The 20,166-nt window shown below is 30.2% G+C and overlaps 3 protein-coding genes across 5 annotated transcripts; 1 reads left to right on the top strand and 2 right to left on the bottom strand.

Moving 5' to 3' along the window:
- The first annotated feature begins 188 nt into the window (after positions 1–188).
- LOC116767742 (sugar transporter SWEET1) lies at positions 189–2,818 on the top strand. Of its 2 annotated transcripts, none has more exons than XM_032658201.2 (5): positions 189–505; positions 1,441–1,518; positions 1,623–1,849; positions 1,927–2,102; positions 2,389–2,818. In XM_032658201.2, the coding sequence occupies exons 1-5, from the start codon at positions 498–500 to the stop codon at positions 2,494–2,496; spliced, it is 597 nt and encodes a 198-aa protein (XP_032514092.1). In that variant the 5' UTR covers positions 189–497; the 3' UTR covers positions 2,497–2,818. The 2 variants fall into 2 exon arrangements, with proteins under 2 accessions (XP_032514092.1, XP_032514091.1); XM_032658200.2 differs by lacking the exon at positions 189–505 and adding an exon at positions 1,128–1,362.
- A 2,017-nt stretch (positions 2,819–4,835) lies between these two features.
- LOC116767456 (uncharacterized) lies at positions 4,836–9,885 on the bottom strand. Of its 2 annotated transcripts, none has more exons than XM_032657782.2 (5): positions 9,706–9,885; positions 7,926–8,102; positions 6,684–6,918; positions 6,133–6,442; positions 4,836–6,021 (listed from the first exon to the last, which is right to left on the bottom strand). In XM_032657782.2, the coding sequence occupies exons 2-5, from the start codon at positions 8,083–8,085 to the stop codon at positions 4,858–4,860; spliced, it is 1,869 nt and encodes a 622-aa protein (XP_032513673.2). In that variant the 5' UTR covers positions 8,086–8,102; positions 9,706–9,885; the 3' UTR covers positions 4,836–4,857. The 2 variants fall into 2 exon arrangements, with proteins under 2 accessions (XP_032513673.2, XP_032513670.2); XM_032657779.2 differs by lacking the exon at positions 9,706–9,885 and adding an exon at positions 8,906–9,530.
- Positions 9,886–11,581: 1,696 nt separating this feature from the next.
- Positions 11,582–17,822, bottom strand: LOC116767454 (uncharacterized). Its single transcript, XM_061527570.1, has 5 exons — positions 17,785–17,822; positions 16,039–16,313; positions 15,472–15,529; positions 13,183–13,483; positions 11,582–13,087 (listed from the first exon to the last, which is right to left on the bottom strand). The coding sequence occupies exons 1-5, from the start codon at positions 17,820–17,822 to the stop codon at positions 11,843–11,845; spliced, it is 1,917 nt and encodes a 638-aa protein (XP_061383554.1). The 3' UTR covers positions 11,582–11,842.
- Positions 17,823–20,166: the final 2,344 nt, after the last annotated feature.

Raw genomic sequence — 20,166 nt, 5'->3', positions numbered from 1 at the left:
TTTTGACAAAATATATAGAAAAGAAAAAAAGGTTAATTAAATGTTAGTTAACGTAGGTATATAAATACTGTTTCTATCACGTGAACTTCATTATTATTATTGTACATGTTAATGTACCCTCATAAAAAGAATATATATATTTTTTTTTTGAATTATATCCAGTTTTTTGTGACAGCTATACATTCACATCTGATTCTACATGCGTTTGAATAACTTAAATGTATTGCATCAACTAAAATACATATTATTTTCATTATCAATATCTGACAAAAGTGTTCTAACAACATTAACTATGGAACATTATGTTTTACATCTCAACGACGAAATTCTACCAAAGTGATTTAACAGTGTTATTTATACTATTTTGTTTTTTTAGAAGAGCCTTAAAATAACTCCTGGGTCCCACATGAATGCTGTACCGTGTATGAGTAGCCCATCAAAATACGCTAAACAAGAATATTTACTACTTGATACACCAATGATTTAAAGGGAAACAAATGATTACGTAAGTGTTTGTTATTATTGTTATAATTTGGTCTTTGTATACTGTTTGTTATACTTTGGCATGTTATATTAATTATTAATTATAAAAACAGATAGGTGACGCATTATATTAATTCTGCTTAGATGTAAAATAAATTATATATGTTAAAAGTTTATTTCATAATTTTTTTACTCATTTCTTGTTTAATAATAATGATGATCATGTGGTTAAATAAAACAGTAAATAAATTATTGCAAACCAATATTCTTTTATCTTAATGTAGATTGACTTTTTCATGTATATATAATCATCGCAAAAATAATTTTTGGAGAACTACTGAAAATATAAATATAATCGAATTATTAAAATTTTTAAGGGTTTAAGTATGATATCTTTATAAAGTGTATAGATATTGTAATATACAAACCATTTACATATTTTTGGGAATTCATTTGTGCTACCGTTAGTAAGGGAAAAGGCTTGTTAGTTATTAAGCCAGTATTTTACCTAAAAAAAAATTAAAACACCAAGATCTTTTTGATATGTGTTAACATCAGTTTCTGCTGGCTCAACAAAAATGCCCAATTTTTAAACAGTTATGTTTACTTTAATACTGACACTTGATAGAATCATTTGTCAAATGACATGTTAGATACGTGTGCCAACTGCCAGCGTTCAATTGTTTTATAAATATTTGGCTTAAAAGCTAGCTCCATTTGCATAAATCGAAATGATTTTTATTCCATTGAAGCTTCCAATAATTTGGAACACATAAGTCTCTTAGGTCACACATTCTTAACAATGTTTTTAACAAATTTTAATGAATTCGTTGCTAATTTGGCTGTTATTACAACAATAATACAATTTTTGTCGGGGATGTACGGAATTACTCCTTTCTTTATTTATTTCTGACGTTGAAACTTTTGTAATAGAGCTGTATTTTTTCTTTACTTTAGATTGGTTTGTCGACAGTATGTAGTTAATCGCACAACAGCAGAAGCTTCACCACTACCATTTATTTGCGGTTTTCTATCGTAAGTAATTATATATGTGGATTTTTGAAAATTTTGAGCATATGGTTTGAAAAATATATAAAACTTGTTTTCAAATTGTTAAATCTACAATTACTTATTTTCAGTTCTGGTTTATGGCTTTTATATGGGATATGTAAGCCTGATAGTAAAATAATAATAGTTAATGTTGTTGGTGTTTTGCTGATGCTATCATACAGTATAGTATTCTATGTTTACACTTTTAAAAAGTCATCAGTATTAAAACAGTCTCTAGTCGCAATAATATTATATCTAGTAATGGTTGTTTATATGTCTACTGAAATTGACAATGAAATTCTACTGGTTAGATTAGGTTTGTATGATTTTGCTTTAAGTATTCATATATAAAATTACCAATAATTATGTCTATTTATGTTTTATTTTTTCCAGGTTATTCTGCTTGCCTCTTAACATTGTTAACTATAAGTGCACCAATGAGCAAGTTATTCTATGTCATTAGAACAAAATGCACTGATTGCCTTCCATTCCCAATGATTTTTATGTCATTTATTGTGTCCAGTCTATGGTTTATCTATGGTTGTATAGTACAAGATGTATTTTTATCGGTAATTTGATTTTTAATTTGTCTTTGAAATTTAAATGATTTGTTAAGTTAAAAGACTATGTGAATTTTGAAATGTAGGGTAGCTAGTTTAATTTGGCCTCACTGGGGTATATTTAGATATTTTCTTATATATACAGGGTGATGTTTCCATCACTAATGAAAGCTATAAATTATGAATAGTAATAATGATAATATTATAACTATTTATCACAGTTACTAAGTTTATAATGAATTCACCTTCTTTTAGAATATTTATAATTAATTATATGATACTGTTTATGTTTTAGATTCCCAACTTCATTGGTGCTTCTTTGGCTGTGGCACAGTTGTCACTATTTGTCGTCTACCCGAGTGTGCCACAAACACCTCTGTTATTAAAGATGACAGAGGCATAAAGACAATACAAATGTTTAGTTGAATATATTTAATTTACTTTTATTTTATTTTTCAATACATGTTTGTAGAAATTGTAAATTATTTGAAAAAAATATATTAAGTTTAAAATAATTGCAATTCTAATTGCCATTAGTATTATCATGTACAAAGTTATGCTGTCTCCCGTTTCAGTTATATAGGTTAATTAAAAATAAATGATTTAAATACAAATAAAAGTTAGCAAAAGATTATATATTGTATATTGAAATTTGTAGGAACCTCTTTATTTATTAATGTGAAATTTGATATTAATAAAATAGATGTAAGGAAGATGACATTTAAGTAATTCTTTTCTTTCAATAGCATAAATGAAATAGTGTCTTAAAAACTTATTTATATATACTGATAAAATATCTGTATATAAGAAGATGAAAGTCAAGGGGAAAATACTGAGTTTAAAGAGTATCATAATTTAATTAACTTTTTTATTTAATCTGTGCTTTTATACTCTGACCCAATTGATGTATGCTTTTTCGTACTCTACCTGGTGTAACAAAAACTTTAACTGTGCATAGTTTAGGAATAATAACTGTCATATGAACATTCTTGGGTCTCAAAAAAAAAATTCGTTCTTAACATAAACACATAGAAAAATAATAATTTGTTTATTAACGGACAGGTAAAAAGCACTATACAGTATTCACAACACTCCGATATTAATTACCTAGTTGGTAATAATGGAACGTTATTATAACTCTTTACTTAAATAATATGCACATTAAAAACAATGTTCCTAACAAATTATTCAGTGAGTTGTAATATGCAGCTCTTTATTCTTTTGAAGGATTTTGTGCTTTATGATACTATATTATTTTCTTAAGTTACTAAGTATAGCGTCAGAAGGAAAATATCTGTAGTAATTTTATTAATGATGATGGCACTAAGTAGTGGATATAAAAATGACAAAAAATAAAACAAAAAATATCTCTCAATTCTTAGTCAGGACGCGGTTTACACTTCCTAGAACTGCAAATTTGTATAGTATTTTAATGTTCATTCCAAATTATTCGTGGCATCTAACAAAAATCACGTTTCGTGATAGATAATCATTTAATATACTGTGTATTAGAGTTCTGCTTGGGATGTTTCTTACAACCTTAAAGATAAAACATTTCAGAGACTGAGAATTCGAATTCATGAAATAGGCAGAAAACCAAAATTGCACTAAAAACGGTTGTATATCAGAAAAAAAATTGCCGACAGATACCTACATAGAAAATCTAGCTATCGGGTACATAATGCTATGTGAGAGAAATAAGTCTAGTAATTCAGAAAGTTGACCAAGAATATATATATATGTAGATATAGAAGGCCAATGTGGAAAAATTATGACGCGCCTATGAGATCGGAGATAAATTAGCCTCAATAATTATTGCTTTATTATCAGAAAATACTATTATCATTAAAAATGTTTCTAAATAGTCTGATAAACAATTTAATGCTAAGTATAATTTACTATAAAATTATCGAATGCGTTTTATCGTCAAATTTTTGTAATTGCCTAAATGTAATATATTTTAATATCTAATTTCACACAATAAGTTCTATTTACTTGATATGGGTGAAAGGTCGTTAATCGTTAATTGTCTCTTAATTATCTATAGATTGCTTAGTGCCTAGTGCCTAGAGAGACGACACCTCTCAGCATTCCATGGATTCACTGTGCAGGTGCCGGGACCATCGCGTTGCAGGGAGAGGAACTTCAACAGTGCCTGGGACTTGCGATCCAGCTGTCTGTTTAAGGGGCCTCTATATAACGCGCGTTAAACGCTCAAATACACTGTCCAAGCTCCTCACTCTACCTAACCAAATTTGAAACGAACCTACTAGGGCTGCTTTCGACGCACGTTTCAAGAATGCGTTCCAAATTCTATAGTAAAGTTCAGTTCTGGTAGTGTGTATAGTGTTTCTTTTAAATAATCTAATAGTAATATAGCGTAAAAATTCTATTTTCATATATAATGTAAAATAAACTAATTACATTTTCCTCTTGAATTATTACAGTATCAAATAAGGTTATCAATTATCTAGTGCCGTTCTAAACAGGCACCTAATTGATGAAACCTAACCTTATTAAATTAAGCCTCAACGACATTATGAAGTTGTGCTGTAAGTTGTAATTCTTTTTATTTTTATTTTGTATTTTAATTCAGTTATCATTATCAACATAAATGTATAAAAAAAGGTAATTTTATAAACGTACAAGGCGTCTCAATTACTTAGAAATAATGTTTATTAATTCAATTCATCAAATATCTTGATTGTGGCATGGGTCAGTTAATATAAATTAAAGGAAATGTACGGTTTCAATTTTATATTTTTCAACAACTTTTCTTACATACACAAAAAGCTCTGGTGTTGGGGTTTTTAACACAATTACCTCTAGTATTATATGCGGTTATAGTTTCAATCGGGAACACTGTGAATTCACCTTTATGTTTCAGTATTACCGCTTCGTAACCTACATCACCGGGGGTAGTCGTAAATGCCACCACATAATAAGTATTGTTCCTTATTTCGTCATTATACGTATGCGTCCTTAGAACCGATTTTATTTTTAAACTTTCACATATATAACAATCTATAGTATCGATTCTTTTTATTACATTGTGTAGATAATCCTCAGTTAATTTTATGCTACGCGTTATATCAGAGTCCTTTTTATTTATTGGGTTTAATTTGTGGCAAGTACACCATTTATCATGAACACCAGCATCAGCGCAGGTCCTATATGGGGAAATTTCATTAAATATACTTAAACAACCTGGACAAGTGTCCACTATCTTATGGGTGGTAGAGTTTTCAAGAATATTCCAAAATGTAAGGTACAGGTCGTATGGTGTTACCATTCTATTGTGATTAATTTGCATATTCATATATTCTTTCACATATTTTTTTCTAAATTCCTCAGGAACTCGTACAAATAACATTGGTAACCGTTCCTCATAATAGGATTCATGTGGAATTCTTGAGTTACCATACCGTATTCCATGATCACTTAGAAAAAATATAAAAGTGTTACTTAAAATCCCAGATTTATACATTTTTTGGAAGGAATTCACTATATCTTCATCTATCAGAGATGGGATATTATTTAAATTATGGCTGTATGAGTTTGTCCAAAACATTCCAAAAGATTTTTGGTTGCTATAAGAAACAACGAAGTCTATGGCATAATCAAGAATATGCTTGACTGACGATAGTTTTTTAGTACAAACAAGGTTTCCCGTTATATCTTCCCCCGTCAGAAAAAGCGGTCTCAAGTAGTGATCTGTAGGCGCAGACACGTAACCGTATTTTGAAAATGTGTCGGGTAGTCGTAAATTGTCTTCCCCAGTAGCAGTTATGTAACCAGCTTTTTTAAAATTTGACCATATTATCATATCATTACAGTGGTCCATACCTGAAGAGCATGTTTTATATACCGTGGACATATTCTTTCCAGTTAGTAAAGCCATGATATTTGGAAACGTGTTGTACCCTACCTAATTAAAGAAATATTTTGAAAATAAATGGATGCAATGTTGAAATATAATTTACAATAAATATTTTATTTGCTTATATAGCAGAGGAAATAAGTAAAAAAAATTATTAACCTTTTGGTACCCGCTGAAATCCAACCATTTATGTTTCTTAAAGTATTTTGCTGTTTTTGGCATGCTTGTGTAGAATCGCGCTCTCGACATGGTATCCATACCTAAAATTAGGATGTTCCATTTTTTGTGATCACTTATTATTTCAGTACTTCTGTTATATTTTTTAACAAATGCGTATGCATCTTTGTAAATACTTCCATATTTATTTTTACGTCGGTTTGGTGATTTTATAGGTTTACAAGTTACCAAAACGACTTCTTCCTCGAGCTGAGTTTCCGTACCATTTTTAAAAGGTGTGCAAATTGAATACCTGCAAGATAATAGATATACAACTATGCATCACTCATTAAGTCTAGTTTAAGTCTAGATTTTTTTTTTGGCGGAGGCTAATATCCTTTAGCCTGGAATATACGTAATAATAAATATTTGCGTGTGAAGAGGTAAATTTAAAATTTTAGAATTAATTTTGTTTTTTTTTTATTTTTATCTGGACGCATTTGCTCTGGGACTAAGATTATAAATGTTAAATAATGTTTTTTCTCACTTTTTACCTTAACTTCCTTACATCTATTTTATGGTTAGTTATTGACGGAGACACGAACTGGTAACAACAATTCATATCGTCTTTATTTATTGTAAAGATTATTATACTTTCAGTTTTCTTCTTAACAAATACCGTTCTTGTCCCGCAAGATTTCTTCAAGTCCTCTGGTTCTTTGATATTATACGTCTTTGAATAGTAAGGAATCGAACAACCCGGGGTGTAGATTAAGTAGTCACTGGCATCTAGAATATATTATGTTAACATAATGAATTTATTGTGTTCGCATTCAAATAATAATAAAACAATTTATATTAAAACATCTTCTTAAAAGCCTCTTTAAACAGTGATCCTGACAAGTTTACTGTTTAAGCAGCTTTTTTCTTAAAACCTATTTCATCTATTCTATTTATTCAGTTGTTTCCTAAGTTTTGATAGTTGAGTCGGAATTTATTCGATAGCACATTCATTCAACGGTGTAAAACAATGTTACTGACAATGTTGTGTCAGGAAGTAGGTACCTTCCAAAGCAGTTTGCGTCATCAAACTACGTATTTAATGTTACTAGTTTATCAACACTTATCCTAGGCATGTTGAAACTATCATGTGTGGATATCTATAAATGAAAGCTAAGTATCTAGTTTTAAAAAGGTTATTTTTAGTAAGGATTCATATATCGGTGGTTATCCTAACAGAACACATCCTTTGGTAAGGGTTTGTTTGATCAATGTAAAAATTTGAAACATTCATCGTTTGAGCGACTAACAGGAGCTAGTATTAATTTCTCAGATTTGACTGTCTGTATTCGACCTTGCCTGCCGTAAGATGACACTACAATTGATATCCGTCTAGTTTTACTGTGCTATAAAATACAAGGCCGTGGAATAGAGTTCTAAAATAATCCAGTAACAGTATCATACAAAATTTGGTTACACGCTAGGTAAGGCTTTTTATATAAATTTGTAACGGAATTATGTCAACCTTTGTTTAGGGTTAGGTTCCATTATTGTTATTGCTACGTAATATTTAATATTTAACTAATTACGTGGAAGTGGAACGTACATTTTAATGTGTGATCATAAGCCTAGTTAAAAAACTCAACAAATTGAATGTACAATATTATTTACGGTCTTAGGCTTGCTAAAAGCGTTATAAAAATTGAATTCAAAATATTTAAAAAGTAAGATGTAGACCTAAAACCTAAATTATTGCCCAATCTAAGGCGGTTGTTAAAAATTTGTTACTGTCTTACCGTATTTATAAACCAAATTTTGTTGCAAGTTTATTTCGTCCATCAGTAAGTCTTGATACGTAGTCATTTTGTAGTATATGGTGTATAATACGAACAGTAGAGCAGCCAAAAGTATTATTTTTAGACATGTTTTATTGTGATAATGCATTTTGAAGTACATATACTAGTATATGAAATCTGAAAATGAATGACAATGTTTAGACTTATATATATCGGACTTAATACAAATTCATTGGATTAATGACAGGACGCCAGCCTCGCTGACTTCAAACATAGTTCTATTCTATTTGATTTCGTTTTACTTTTAACAATAGTAACGACGACCAATAAGTTCTTATAATAATTCATGACAGCCTTGAGTTATTTTCATGTTGCATCCGTCATTGAAGCTGCTTGCGCCGATATATATGTATTTATTCTACACTTTATAATCATAGTAAATATTTTCTCTTCGTTTATCTTGTTAAAAAACACTTGCATGTTTATTTCTATGTAGATTTAGTCCACGTCTTTATGAGTAGAGTCATAACCATTTATGTAAGAAAAACCTTGAAACTTTATTAGCTCCCCATAATGTATTCAGTGCCCTAGTATGAGTTTAACTAAAGGCCGACAGTTTAAAGGTGGTAACTCATAGATCGTCGTTGATAGTTACATAAACATTAAAAGACATACATCTTTCTGTTCTTACCGATATTATGTTAGTATTATTTGGTGTTTTGTAAAATTTTCAGTACTTCGAATGAAAGAGCAACGATCATTCGAAGCTCCATTTATCCTTTAAAATTTTTTGTATGAATAGAATATAGGGAGTGACCGTTATTTACTAGTTAATTGTGTTACAAAACACGGGAAACAGCTACGATTAGAAATAGATATGTTTATGTCCAACTAGGATAGTTGATAAGCATTATAGTAAATATATATTTGTTTAAATAATAATAATGTTAAATAAATTATTAACAGCATGTCCTTCTTACATGTTGGGTCTCTAATTGAATGTAGATCTTGGAATAATCAGAGTTACGAGTATTCTATTGAATTAAATAAGACTCTTCTCCTTGACGTAGTCAGATGCATGAAGGTGTCCAGTAGACCAGTTACATAATTTCCGCGCCTTCAGAATGTATGTAGGTCAAAATTGTATATTTACATTTTTACTCTGTACACTTTATCAAATCACTATCAGGACACACATATATTATATAAAATTACTATATATATATCGGATTCATTACAAATTTACTATTTTAAAGACAGGACGCCAGCCTCGCTGACGTCACTACTGTCACTTGTTTCAGTACGTTCCAGATATTTTAAAATGAAACTTCAATTCTTCTAAATGTTCTTGTATTTCTCGAAGGTTCTTCATAATCACATTCTTTATGATCCGCACTCGCTGAACTCTCCAGTCCGCTGTCGTGCGTCCAGGCGTCATATTTATACCAGAATTCAAACATAGTTCTATTCTCTTTGATTTCGTTTTACTTTTAACAATAGTAACGACGACCAATAAGTTCTTATAATAATTCATGACAGCCTTGAGTTATTTTCATGTTGCATCCGTCATTGAAGCTGCTTGCGCCGATATATATATCTCCTTGCGTATGTGTATTATGTAAAAATAACTAATAATTTGACTTAAAAATTTTTGAATATAAAAGTTACGACGCCGTTTTAAAGTATTAATTTATTTTGAAAAGTAATTATATGCAGCAGTAAAATTTGCATTATATTTAAAATTTGATAAATTTGCTTTATAAATATGTTGAATGCTTACCTTTTATAATATGAAAACGAGTCTCAATTATCAATAAAAAATGTTATTTTACACAGCACATTTAACAAAAGGGTGCGTTACGTCCAGTTATTGTGACTCGAGGTGACTGTATGTGTAATGTCTATGATAACATGTAAATATGTTATGACTCAATTTTAATGAATGGTTGTTTTATTTTAATATGTAACAAAATTTCAACTCCAAACCATTCAAATTAGAAATCAACATTATTAAAATGAAAACCGCACGCGCGGAAATATAAAACACTAATTTCAGATTTAAAACCCGTAATCAGGTTAGTTAACTGTATAAATGCTAAATAAACCGGTCACATTTAATCGATTACCACTTAACTAACGAACACTGTTTTGAAGACACTTCAGGACAGTAATTTTTCACTTTACGTGTATTAAATAGGGTGATCGTGAATTTGTATTAAGGGGCACTAGTATATTTACAACTGCAATGTTATAAGAAGTTTTTCGTAACGTCCAGCGATATTATAAATAGTTTCTAATATTTTCTTTGTGCATAATATTGTAACTGTGATTTAAGCAAGGCCATGTCTAATAGCACCATCTATTATCAGCCTACAGAACTATACTAGACAACCTTTACCAAAGATTCTGTTCTTGGATGGAATAAATAATCTACATTGTTGTTGCTATAATGAAATCAATTTGGAAACGGCTCGTTTTATCTTTGAACCTTTTAAGTTTTAGGTCACAACTCTCGTTTGTCTATCAAGTAATAGCCTTGATTCTTTATATTTTGAAGTCGCTTCTTTTCAACACTATTGTTAGGAATTTGTTTTGAATATTTGTTACTATAATCACTCAAAGAAATTTCTTCCACCACAATGTATATGATGTTACCATCGATGTAAGAGAATAAAATATTATTGTTTTTTTTACAAGTTTTGACCCAGTGACTAGTTTTCATGAGAAGGATGTTTTTTTATTATATATGTATACAGTGGCGTGCACACCATAGATGCAAATAAGCACTGCTTGCCCTACCCATATAACAACTAAACCTACATTGTGTAATTCTTAGATTTTTTTAATCACACATTACGAAATACGAATGTTTACCGACATTTAATATTTCATTTCATTCAAGATTTGGTAAAATTTTTAAAAGTCGTTGTTCGATCGGCCGCTGCTAGCTGCTAGTGCTGTTATGTAGCCAAAGCGGGGGCAGGGACAACCACTCGGTGCATATTTTCCACGGAAATAATCTCAAGGACGATCTACAAATCTCGTGTTGTATGCAGAAAATGTTTGCATGTGTGTGTGCAAAAACTAAGCATGTGTTGTTTTTTAAAGACACTGCTTCCTTAATCCTATTCCTTTAACATTTAAATTTTTTCATAGAAACTGCATTAATTATTAAATGAAACGGGTCTCTGATTAGTCGGTATACTGTTCATAATTTTTTTTGCCATTTTGTTATTATTGAATATTATCATTTGTCTGTCCAAGCGCAAGTGAATAAATTTTAATTAGCCAATGAGTGAATTTATTAACGAATTATGGAAAATTATAGTTGTGGGCTCTGTGTTCGTGATGTGTGTTTAACGACATTAACTACGAGTACATTTTCAATTGCCGTTTGAATTTTTAATTTCAAGTTGTCGTTTATTGTTGTTTGATGATACAATTAAAATAATGACAAAAGAAAATGTGTGACCAGTTCAGACTTAACTAAAAAAAAAAGGTAATGTTACTCGTTTTAATAAAAAGTATTATGATAGATTTAATTAGCTAGCAGGTTGTGTACACACAAATAAGTTATTTTGTTATCCTCGTAATTATTTTTAAAAACTACACACTCCCGACGTTTGTTACTTTGTAGCAACCGTGATCACGGCACACATCTCGACCGCCCCTTAAAAATAATAGTTTCATTAAAATGAATACTTGCGGAAGTATTAGCTCTCATTATTATCAATGTCCGAGAGGAGGAAATTATGATAAAAATTGGTATTTTTTTTTCCGAACATATTCTGCTTATCATAGCCCAAATCTCTGTGCATGCCCCTGTACAATACTACTATGCTATACGTATAATCATTATTACTTTTATAGGCCCAACATTGCTTTATAAAATTTCAATTCAGGGATTTCAGTACTATTTATTTATTAGATATTCGACAATTATAAATTCTTTGGCAGATGCAAAAAATCTTGTCTGTTCTTTTCATGGTACAGCTTCCAAATCCATCGTACTGTGAAATTAGATTGATGCTTCCTACGAGAGCCAATCTCGTATCATTACGTAAGACAACCGCCTCGTAAAATGTATTCTTAGGACTCATAGAAAAAGCTATCACATAGTACAAATTAATTTTGTTACTGTCAAAATAAAAATGAATTCTACTTATATTTTGTATTGTAATATTTGAACAGCTCCAGCAACGTTTAGTCTTAATAGTTTTTAACGCTGTTTTCATGTAGGAGACTACATATTTTACACTTTTAATTCCTTCCGCGTCCGCTACATCAAGAGGATACAGCTTGTGGCAAGTACAGAATTTTTCATGAATACCGACGTCTTTGCAAGCCCTGTTATCACTTATAATTTTAAACATGCTTTGTCTTTCAATCTTATTTTCATAATTGCCTTTTATGTTACCTCGGTTTGTAACTGATTTATTGTTAGCTAAGTTATTTATATCTTGAAGAGTAGCGAACAAATCGTAAGGCGTTATCAATCTGAACTGATTGATTAAAATTCCTTTCAGTTTTGCCGGATATCTTATTCTGAATTGATTAGGGATCCAAAAGAAAAGAAAAGGCATTCTATCGTCGTAATATGACTCTAACTGCAGTCGTGGTTTACCAAATCTTATTCCATGATCGCTTATGAACACAATAAATGTATTGTCTAATACTCCTGTGTAAAAAAGTCTATTAAAGAAGTCCTCAAATAATACGTCTGCATCTTGAGGATGACTATTTATGTTGTGACTAAAAGAATTTATCCAAAAGAAACCAAAGAAAGAGTCGTTTCTGTATGTTAAAGCGAAATCGTAAGCAAAATCCAGTATCTGCTTACCGGAAGTTGTTTTACCACAACATAAAATGGAACGATTGTCTGTATAATACTCTCTATTCAGAAAAAATGGTTTTATATAATGATCAGTCGGTGATTTTCTAAAACTGAATTCTCTGCTGAAAGTATCCGATTCTAAATTATCTTCTCCATCCAATTCTAAATTATCTTCTCCATATGCAGTGACGTATCCAGATTTTTTGAATAAACTCCAAAGGAAATATTTATTACATCTATCCGTTCTTCTAAGACAATTTTTAAAAATTTCGGAGGAATGTTTTCCTGTCAATGCTGGTATTAAATTCGATAATTTGTTGTCTCCTACCTGGAAGTAGAAATGAGTATGATTAAATTAAATTATCATAATGAGTAGTCATCTTTAAAAACAGTTTAAGTTAAAGTTTACTAACTAAGACCTACTTTGTTGTATCCTCGATAACTTTGCCAGTTACGACTTTTAAAGAAATTGATTGTACGGGTCATTGTTTGAGCAAAACGAGGTAGGGACATTGAATCCATTCCAATCATTAGCACGTTATACTTATCTTGATTGACATTTTTCTTTGCGTCAGGTAATGTAATTCTTTTACAAAATATGTAATTATCTTCATAAATGAGATAGGACTTATTGTGTGTATCATAGTCAAAGCACTGGACATTAATAAAATCATTCTCTAATCTGAATTTTTCTTTATTCCTTAAAGTTTTGCATGACGTGTACCTGAAAAAGTTAGGTTATCTTAATTTTAAGTTTATTTTTTATTAGACTGTTAGTATTCAAGTTTTATTATAAGGTGAGCCAGAAAGGCGTGCGAATTTCAAAATCGAACTGATCGTGAGAGGGACGCGGGAGGGCTCGGGTATTGGGAATAGGTAGCTTGGTTCTCAGAAATTTCGTCGTCATGGAGCGTTTCACCGGTGAGCAGAGTGCGTTATGTGTAAAGGCTTATTACAAAAATGGCGATTTGTGCACTATTACACGGCGTCTATTTCGCTCTGAGTTTAGTTTACATGATTTAAATCAATGTCCTAGTGAAAGTGTTATCAAATCGTGGGTCAAAAAGTTTGAGTCTACGGGTTCGACCCTGAATCAAAAACCTTCGGAGCGTCCAAGGTCAATAAGTACGGAAGAAACTGTTAGCGAAGTCTCGACGTCCGTACGGCGCGATCCCCAGTTATCAACCCGAAAGAGATCTACTGAGCTCACTATATCAAGAACATCATGAAGGCGAATTTTGGCAAAAGATTTTAAATTTCACCCATATAAGCTGCAATTAGTCCAGGAATTGAAACCAAACGACCACCATCTTCGCCGTGAGTTTGCCGAAATAATGTTACAGCGTTTTCGAAGTTTGAAAAATATTCTCTTCTCGGATGAAGCTCATTTTCATTTAAGTGGATATGTGAATAAGCAAAATTGTCGGTATTGGGCCTCAGAAAATCCCAAATTAAAAGACCAATTCATCGGACCCCATTTCTTCACGAAAATGAGCGAGGCCAAACCGTAACAGTAAATTCTGATCGCTATACAGACATGTTACGTAACTTTTTCTTCCCACAATTGCATAATTTTGAAGCCTACAACAGCAGGACCTGGTTTCAACAAGACGGCGCAACATCTCATACATCCAATGAGTCCTTAGCAGTAGTAAACGAAATGTTTACTGGAAAACTGATATCGCGTCGAGGGGAGATTCCGTGGCTTCCTCGGAGCCCAGATCTCACGCCACTGGATTTTTTTCTGTGGGGGTACCTCAAGAGCCGACGACAATTGCCCAGGTCAAGAACAACATTTGTGAGGAAATGTCCGCTATCCCACGAGCGATGTGTCAACAAGTTTTTACGAATTCGTGATCCAGATTCGAGGAGTATGTACGTGTGGATGGTGCACATCTCAGTGATGTCATTTTTAAAAAAGAAAAATTCCCATTTTTTTACATTATTATAAATAAAGATTATCTTTCGTAAGCCTTGTAGTCTTTTTTTTATGATTTTTAAAAAATTGCATAAACTAATGGCCCACCCTGTATAAGAGTAATAAGGATAAAATTACGCTCTTAGACGAAATTTCAAAATTGGATCGATTTAACAATTTTTCGGGAGTGTTTTATGTGCTGGTATCTATACTAAAACTTCTGTGTTATGTTGTGCCCTTGCCTCAGTCGCATTGCGGTAATCAGTTCGAAATAGTTTCGCTCGTATATTTTACAGATGGTTATCATCTCCTTTTTACTAAGTTGTTTGCTTATTGGACATTTTTACCGAATTCATAGAAATATAATAGTAAATAGCGTTTTCCATAAATTTTATTGCCTTTATAAGTTTTTTTTTTTGGGATTGGATTTTTTTTATTCGTTTTAGTTTATATTTGCATAATATTAGTTGTGTTTAGGTGGCTATTTAGGTGGCTGAAGTAAAGTCAAGTACCGTTAAGGAAACAGGAAATTAAAACCTATCCAAGTCTTTTTATCTTTCCCACTACAAATATGTAAAAATTGAATGAAAGATATATTAGCAGAAAAAGAAGACATTCTGAAACCAAATATTTGATTATGAAATAAATATTTGAAAGCATCGATTCAGCCAACAAGTATACTAATAAATCCAGGGATCGGGAAGCATAAATTTCGTATGCAACACAGAAGACGACAGTCATAGACTGATTAGAACTACACTGAATAAGTAAATATAATTAGAAAAAAAAAACACCAAGCCATCTTGTCCGTATTTCCCACACGTCTATCCTTCATGTAAACTTTTTTCCTATCTCAAAATATAATAAAAACAAATTTTGAATATACTTACTCAATATTTAAATGTTCACTTTCCCTAATTTTAGCCTTCTGAAAAAATCTATAGCAGCAGTCATATTTTTTATTCATCTTCAACAATTTCATCATTTCTGCATGACGTATAGTAGCTTGAACGATCTCGTCACGATTTTTTGTCATATATATAATTCGTGTTCCACATCCTGATTTTTTAATTTTTCTTGTATAATTTTTGTAATTGACCATAGCAACAGGTATGGCACAACCCGGAGTTTTTATCATATTAACTGTTTAGAGTATAATAAAATATTAAAATAACATATTGTATTTATTCAATGCGTTTAAGACTTTCGTAATAATAATGAACATATAAAAAAACCGGCTATTTTTGATATTTTTGTTTTAAGAAATTAATTTATATTGCAAATAAAAAAAAATAATTAGAAAAAGTGAATTTGATATATGATGAAAGAGCTATCTCGCACTTTATCAAAGTTAAGTTTACCTTGTCTCGTTTCTTCCATTTCGATAGAATCCACCTCATTTGTATAATAATCTTTGTAAATTTCATTATTGTGTATATGCCTCATGGGAGTGTCGTAGTTTTGTAGGTTTCTTAATATTCGCTGGTTTATTTCATTTCTTTTGGGATCATGTTGAGCAAATGTTATGTGGTAAATATGATAAATAATTAATGTAAAGAAACAAGCATAAACTATCGCCATTGTCAGTACTATTGTTACCGACTTCACTTTCGATGTCCGGTTAAGTTTTTTTATTCTGAAAATAGAGATATTTTGCAGGGACGTGCACAGAGATTTGGGGTAGGGTAAGCAGAATATGTTCGAAAAAAAATATACCAATTTTCATCATATTTTCCTCCTCTCAACCATTAATAATAATGAGATCTAATACTTTCGCGAGTATTCATTTAAATGAAACTATTATTTTTAATGGGCAGACGAGATGTGTGCCGTGATCACGGTTGCTGCAAAGTAACCGAAACGTCGGAAGTATGCAGTATTTAAAAATAATTAAATACGAGTAGTAATCCGAAAATATTAGTTTCACTTACACATTGATAATATTTGCGCATAAGGTTACACTAGTCCAATCAGAATTAACATCTATATATTTTATAAATCTATCAACTACCTCTGAGCCACGTAAGTACCTTAAAACGATTACGATCTGTTCATCACAGCTTTATGAAAGTTATTCAAATCGGAAAATGCAGTGGAGATCCAAACATTCTTATTATTATTATTTCAAAATAACAAACAAAAACAACAAAATAACTTATTTATGTGTACACAACCTGCTAGCTAATTAAATCTATCATAATACTTTTTTTGAAACCAGTAAGATTACCTTTTTTTTAGTTAAATCTGAACTGGTCACACACCTTCCCTTTGTAATTATTTTAATTTTATCATCAAACAACAACAAACAAAAACAACAACTTCAAATTCAAAATTCAAACAACAATTGAAAATGTAATCGTAGTTAATTTCGTTAAACACACATCACGAGCACAGACCTCACAACTATAATTTTCCATAATTCGTTAATAAATTCACTCATTGGCTAATTAAAATTTATTCACTTGCGCTTAGAAAGACAAAAGATTATATTCAATAATAACAAAATGGCAAAAAAATTTATGAACAGTTTATCGACCAATCAGAGTCCCGTTTCATTTGATAATTAACGCATGATTATTAATGCAAGGCTCATAGAAAGCTTACCACGAAATGGGATAATAACTAAGAATCTTATAGTCCAATAAAAAATACATTATTGCTTACTATGTATCTATTGATACTAATATCGTTTGTAGTTAGTTTTACATCATTCTATAATAAAGTCACGAAAATAAAAAGTAATATAAATCATACTTTTAAAAACGCCTCATCAATATCAGAATAGTATAAATATTAAGACGTTAATGCATGTCTTTAATTTAAAACAAATTTCTTGCCTCCAAAAGATTGAAATCTACACTTCTATTTAATGATTTCCCTCCTGATAGACAATGTTCAAGAGGTTTCAATGAAATAAATTTACACACGTAGAAAGATTAACCCTTACATCCAAAGAAACACAACACAACAAGCCCGAACGCATTTACACTAATATAGGGATACGTGTATACTGTATAAGTTGGCCTAAATACAATTTGTCTGAAAAATTGCTTCTGTATAAATTGTCGAATATTAATAAAAAGGACATAAAAGTAAACAATTCTCACCTTTTGCATAATCGTCTTAATTTAAATATTTTCAACATTGCTCCAGTTAATATTTTTTCATTTTCATTAACTGAGTGTTGAATGTGTACTGATTCAGTATCAACTCTGTAAACAAATAGTTAGCCAATGTTGTTTAAAATTTGACTGACAATGAGACGAACAAACAAACATATTATTGTCAGCCCAATAATAACATGATATTTTGTTCATGAAATGTTGTGATATCTATATACATATTATATTTCTTAGTCCCAATTTTTATAGTGAATAAAGTTACTAAAAAGTAATTTAATTGTAATGGCTAGAAGGAACGATGAATGGAAGGGAGCAATGAGCATCATCATCGTAATATTAATTATTATTTTTTATTTTAATACACAAATCCTCTTTATACTAAATGTTACTCTCCCTTTATAATTACTTTACGCTCGCTTCGTTAAATAGTCACTTTTTAACTGCCCTTGTGCACATCAAATTTGAATATAAAATCAAATAGAGTTATGTCAGATCAACGGTCAAAGCAACGGTCTAACGAATATCAGTTTTTAAAAATTCGCAGGTAAGAAAGCAATTCCAATATTCATATACATATGTAGTTAAAAATTTATTTAAAATTTTATGAGAATTTATGTAAGAACCCAGAATTATTCTATTTTTGTCGAAAATAATTTTTATATATTATTATATCTGCTTCATTTTAATAAATTGGTTTGAAAAATGAATAAACACTATTTCACGTCCATAGCAATAGATTTTTTGTAACGACTGATATGTTTTTGTGTTACATTGTATATTTTATGTAAAATATAATAAAAAGTGAATTACTTTACGTCTGATTACAATTGATTTATTAAAAATTTACATTCGAGTAATTACAAATTGTAAGAAACAGGATTAAGGTTTTTTTTTTAATAAAAAATATATGAAATTGACATTTCTTTATTTACTTTCATATGAAAAAAAAAAAGACCTTCGGTTATCATAGATTTAAGGGACCAAATTTTTTTAAACCAATTTCAAATGGCAACGAAAACGAAAACAAACCTTATCTATAAATAAAAATATAAATTCGCACTGGTAGGTATTTAATATTAATGGATAATCTTAATTAGTGTGACTGTTTCACGAAAACAATATCATTAAAAGTAAAACTTATTGGAAGTCTTTGAGGAGGTTATAATAAATTATGTTATTAGAACCTTCCTTATGTGTTTTTATTTAATAATGTAAAACTTTCACGGGAATTATTTTGTAAAGAAATAATACTTTCTAAAGAAAATTTAATTGCTCCTAAAATTAACTTACCTTGGTATTGTATAGAATTGTAGACGGATAAATAAACATTGTATTTTTATCTCAACACGGCACTTTCAAGATTGATATGAGAAGTCAGATAAACAGGATACAGTCTACAGAGGAATCAGATGAGGGGAAAACAGCGCATGCGCGATTTAACTTTGTCAATATCTGCGGATATAAAAAGTAGTAAGTACATCGTAGTGTTTACGACTTTGAGCATATGTGTATCGGCAACCAAAATAATTTCTAAAAGTATAATCAAAATACTACTTATTATTTTGTTAGAACTAATAAGTGTTCTAAACACTACTGTATATTGCGGTTATACTTAGATTCTAACCGAGAAGATAATTAATAATTATTATTATAACAGTGAAAATATATATTATAATAATAATATATTTATTAGTAGATTAGTATCTTAAAATATCTCGTGAAGTAAATAATAAAAAGAATCATGGTTTACGCCGGGATCGTCGTTATTTTTCATCGTTTTATTTCAACTGAAGACCTTAGTAGTATGTATTTCTCAATAATAGTACATCGGGTCTTTTAAGTTTATTAGGTACTAAGTTTTGTGTCAACTGTCGTTATATAATTTACAATGACGACAAAATCATAAGCAATCACACATACATACATATGTGCTTGGTCCAATTAAAATGGAATCAATAAAAAAATTACTTAATAAAATTCAAAACCTATGTATTAATATTTAAAATATATTATTTAATTTATACTTTAAACTGAGTATTTAAAATTCTTTGACTGGAACTGAATGAGTCAAGCAATAGCGGGGAAGCTAGACAAGGAAAAAAGCATGTTTACATTAATTTTATTATTTTTTATTCTGTTTATAGTCTGTCTGCTAGTATCCGAGACATCTAAAACGGTTTCCTTTTTAGGTAGGGTATCGAACCTTGATAAAAAAAATGTAAGAAAGTTTTTAAACAATTTTAAATAAAAAATACTATCAGAACTAGAAGTCATATTTGATAAAAAAAATCAACAACTTTAAAGTACCTACAATTTGGAACACTTCATTGATGAATATTTAATTTATCTACTTGTTATTACTTATTT

This window comes from Danaus plexippus (genome assembly GCF_018135715.1).
Source record: "Danaus plexippus chromosome 9 unlocalized genomic scaffold, MEX_DaPlex mxdp_26, whole genome shotgun sequence".
Lineage (NCBI taxonomy): Eukaryota > Metazoa > Arthropoda > Insecta > Lepidoptera > Nymphalidae > Danaus > Danaus plexippus.
Note: the sequence above shows the minus strand (reverse complement) of the source record. Positions and strands in the feature narration are given on the sequence as shown.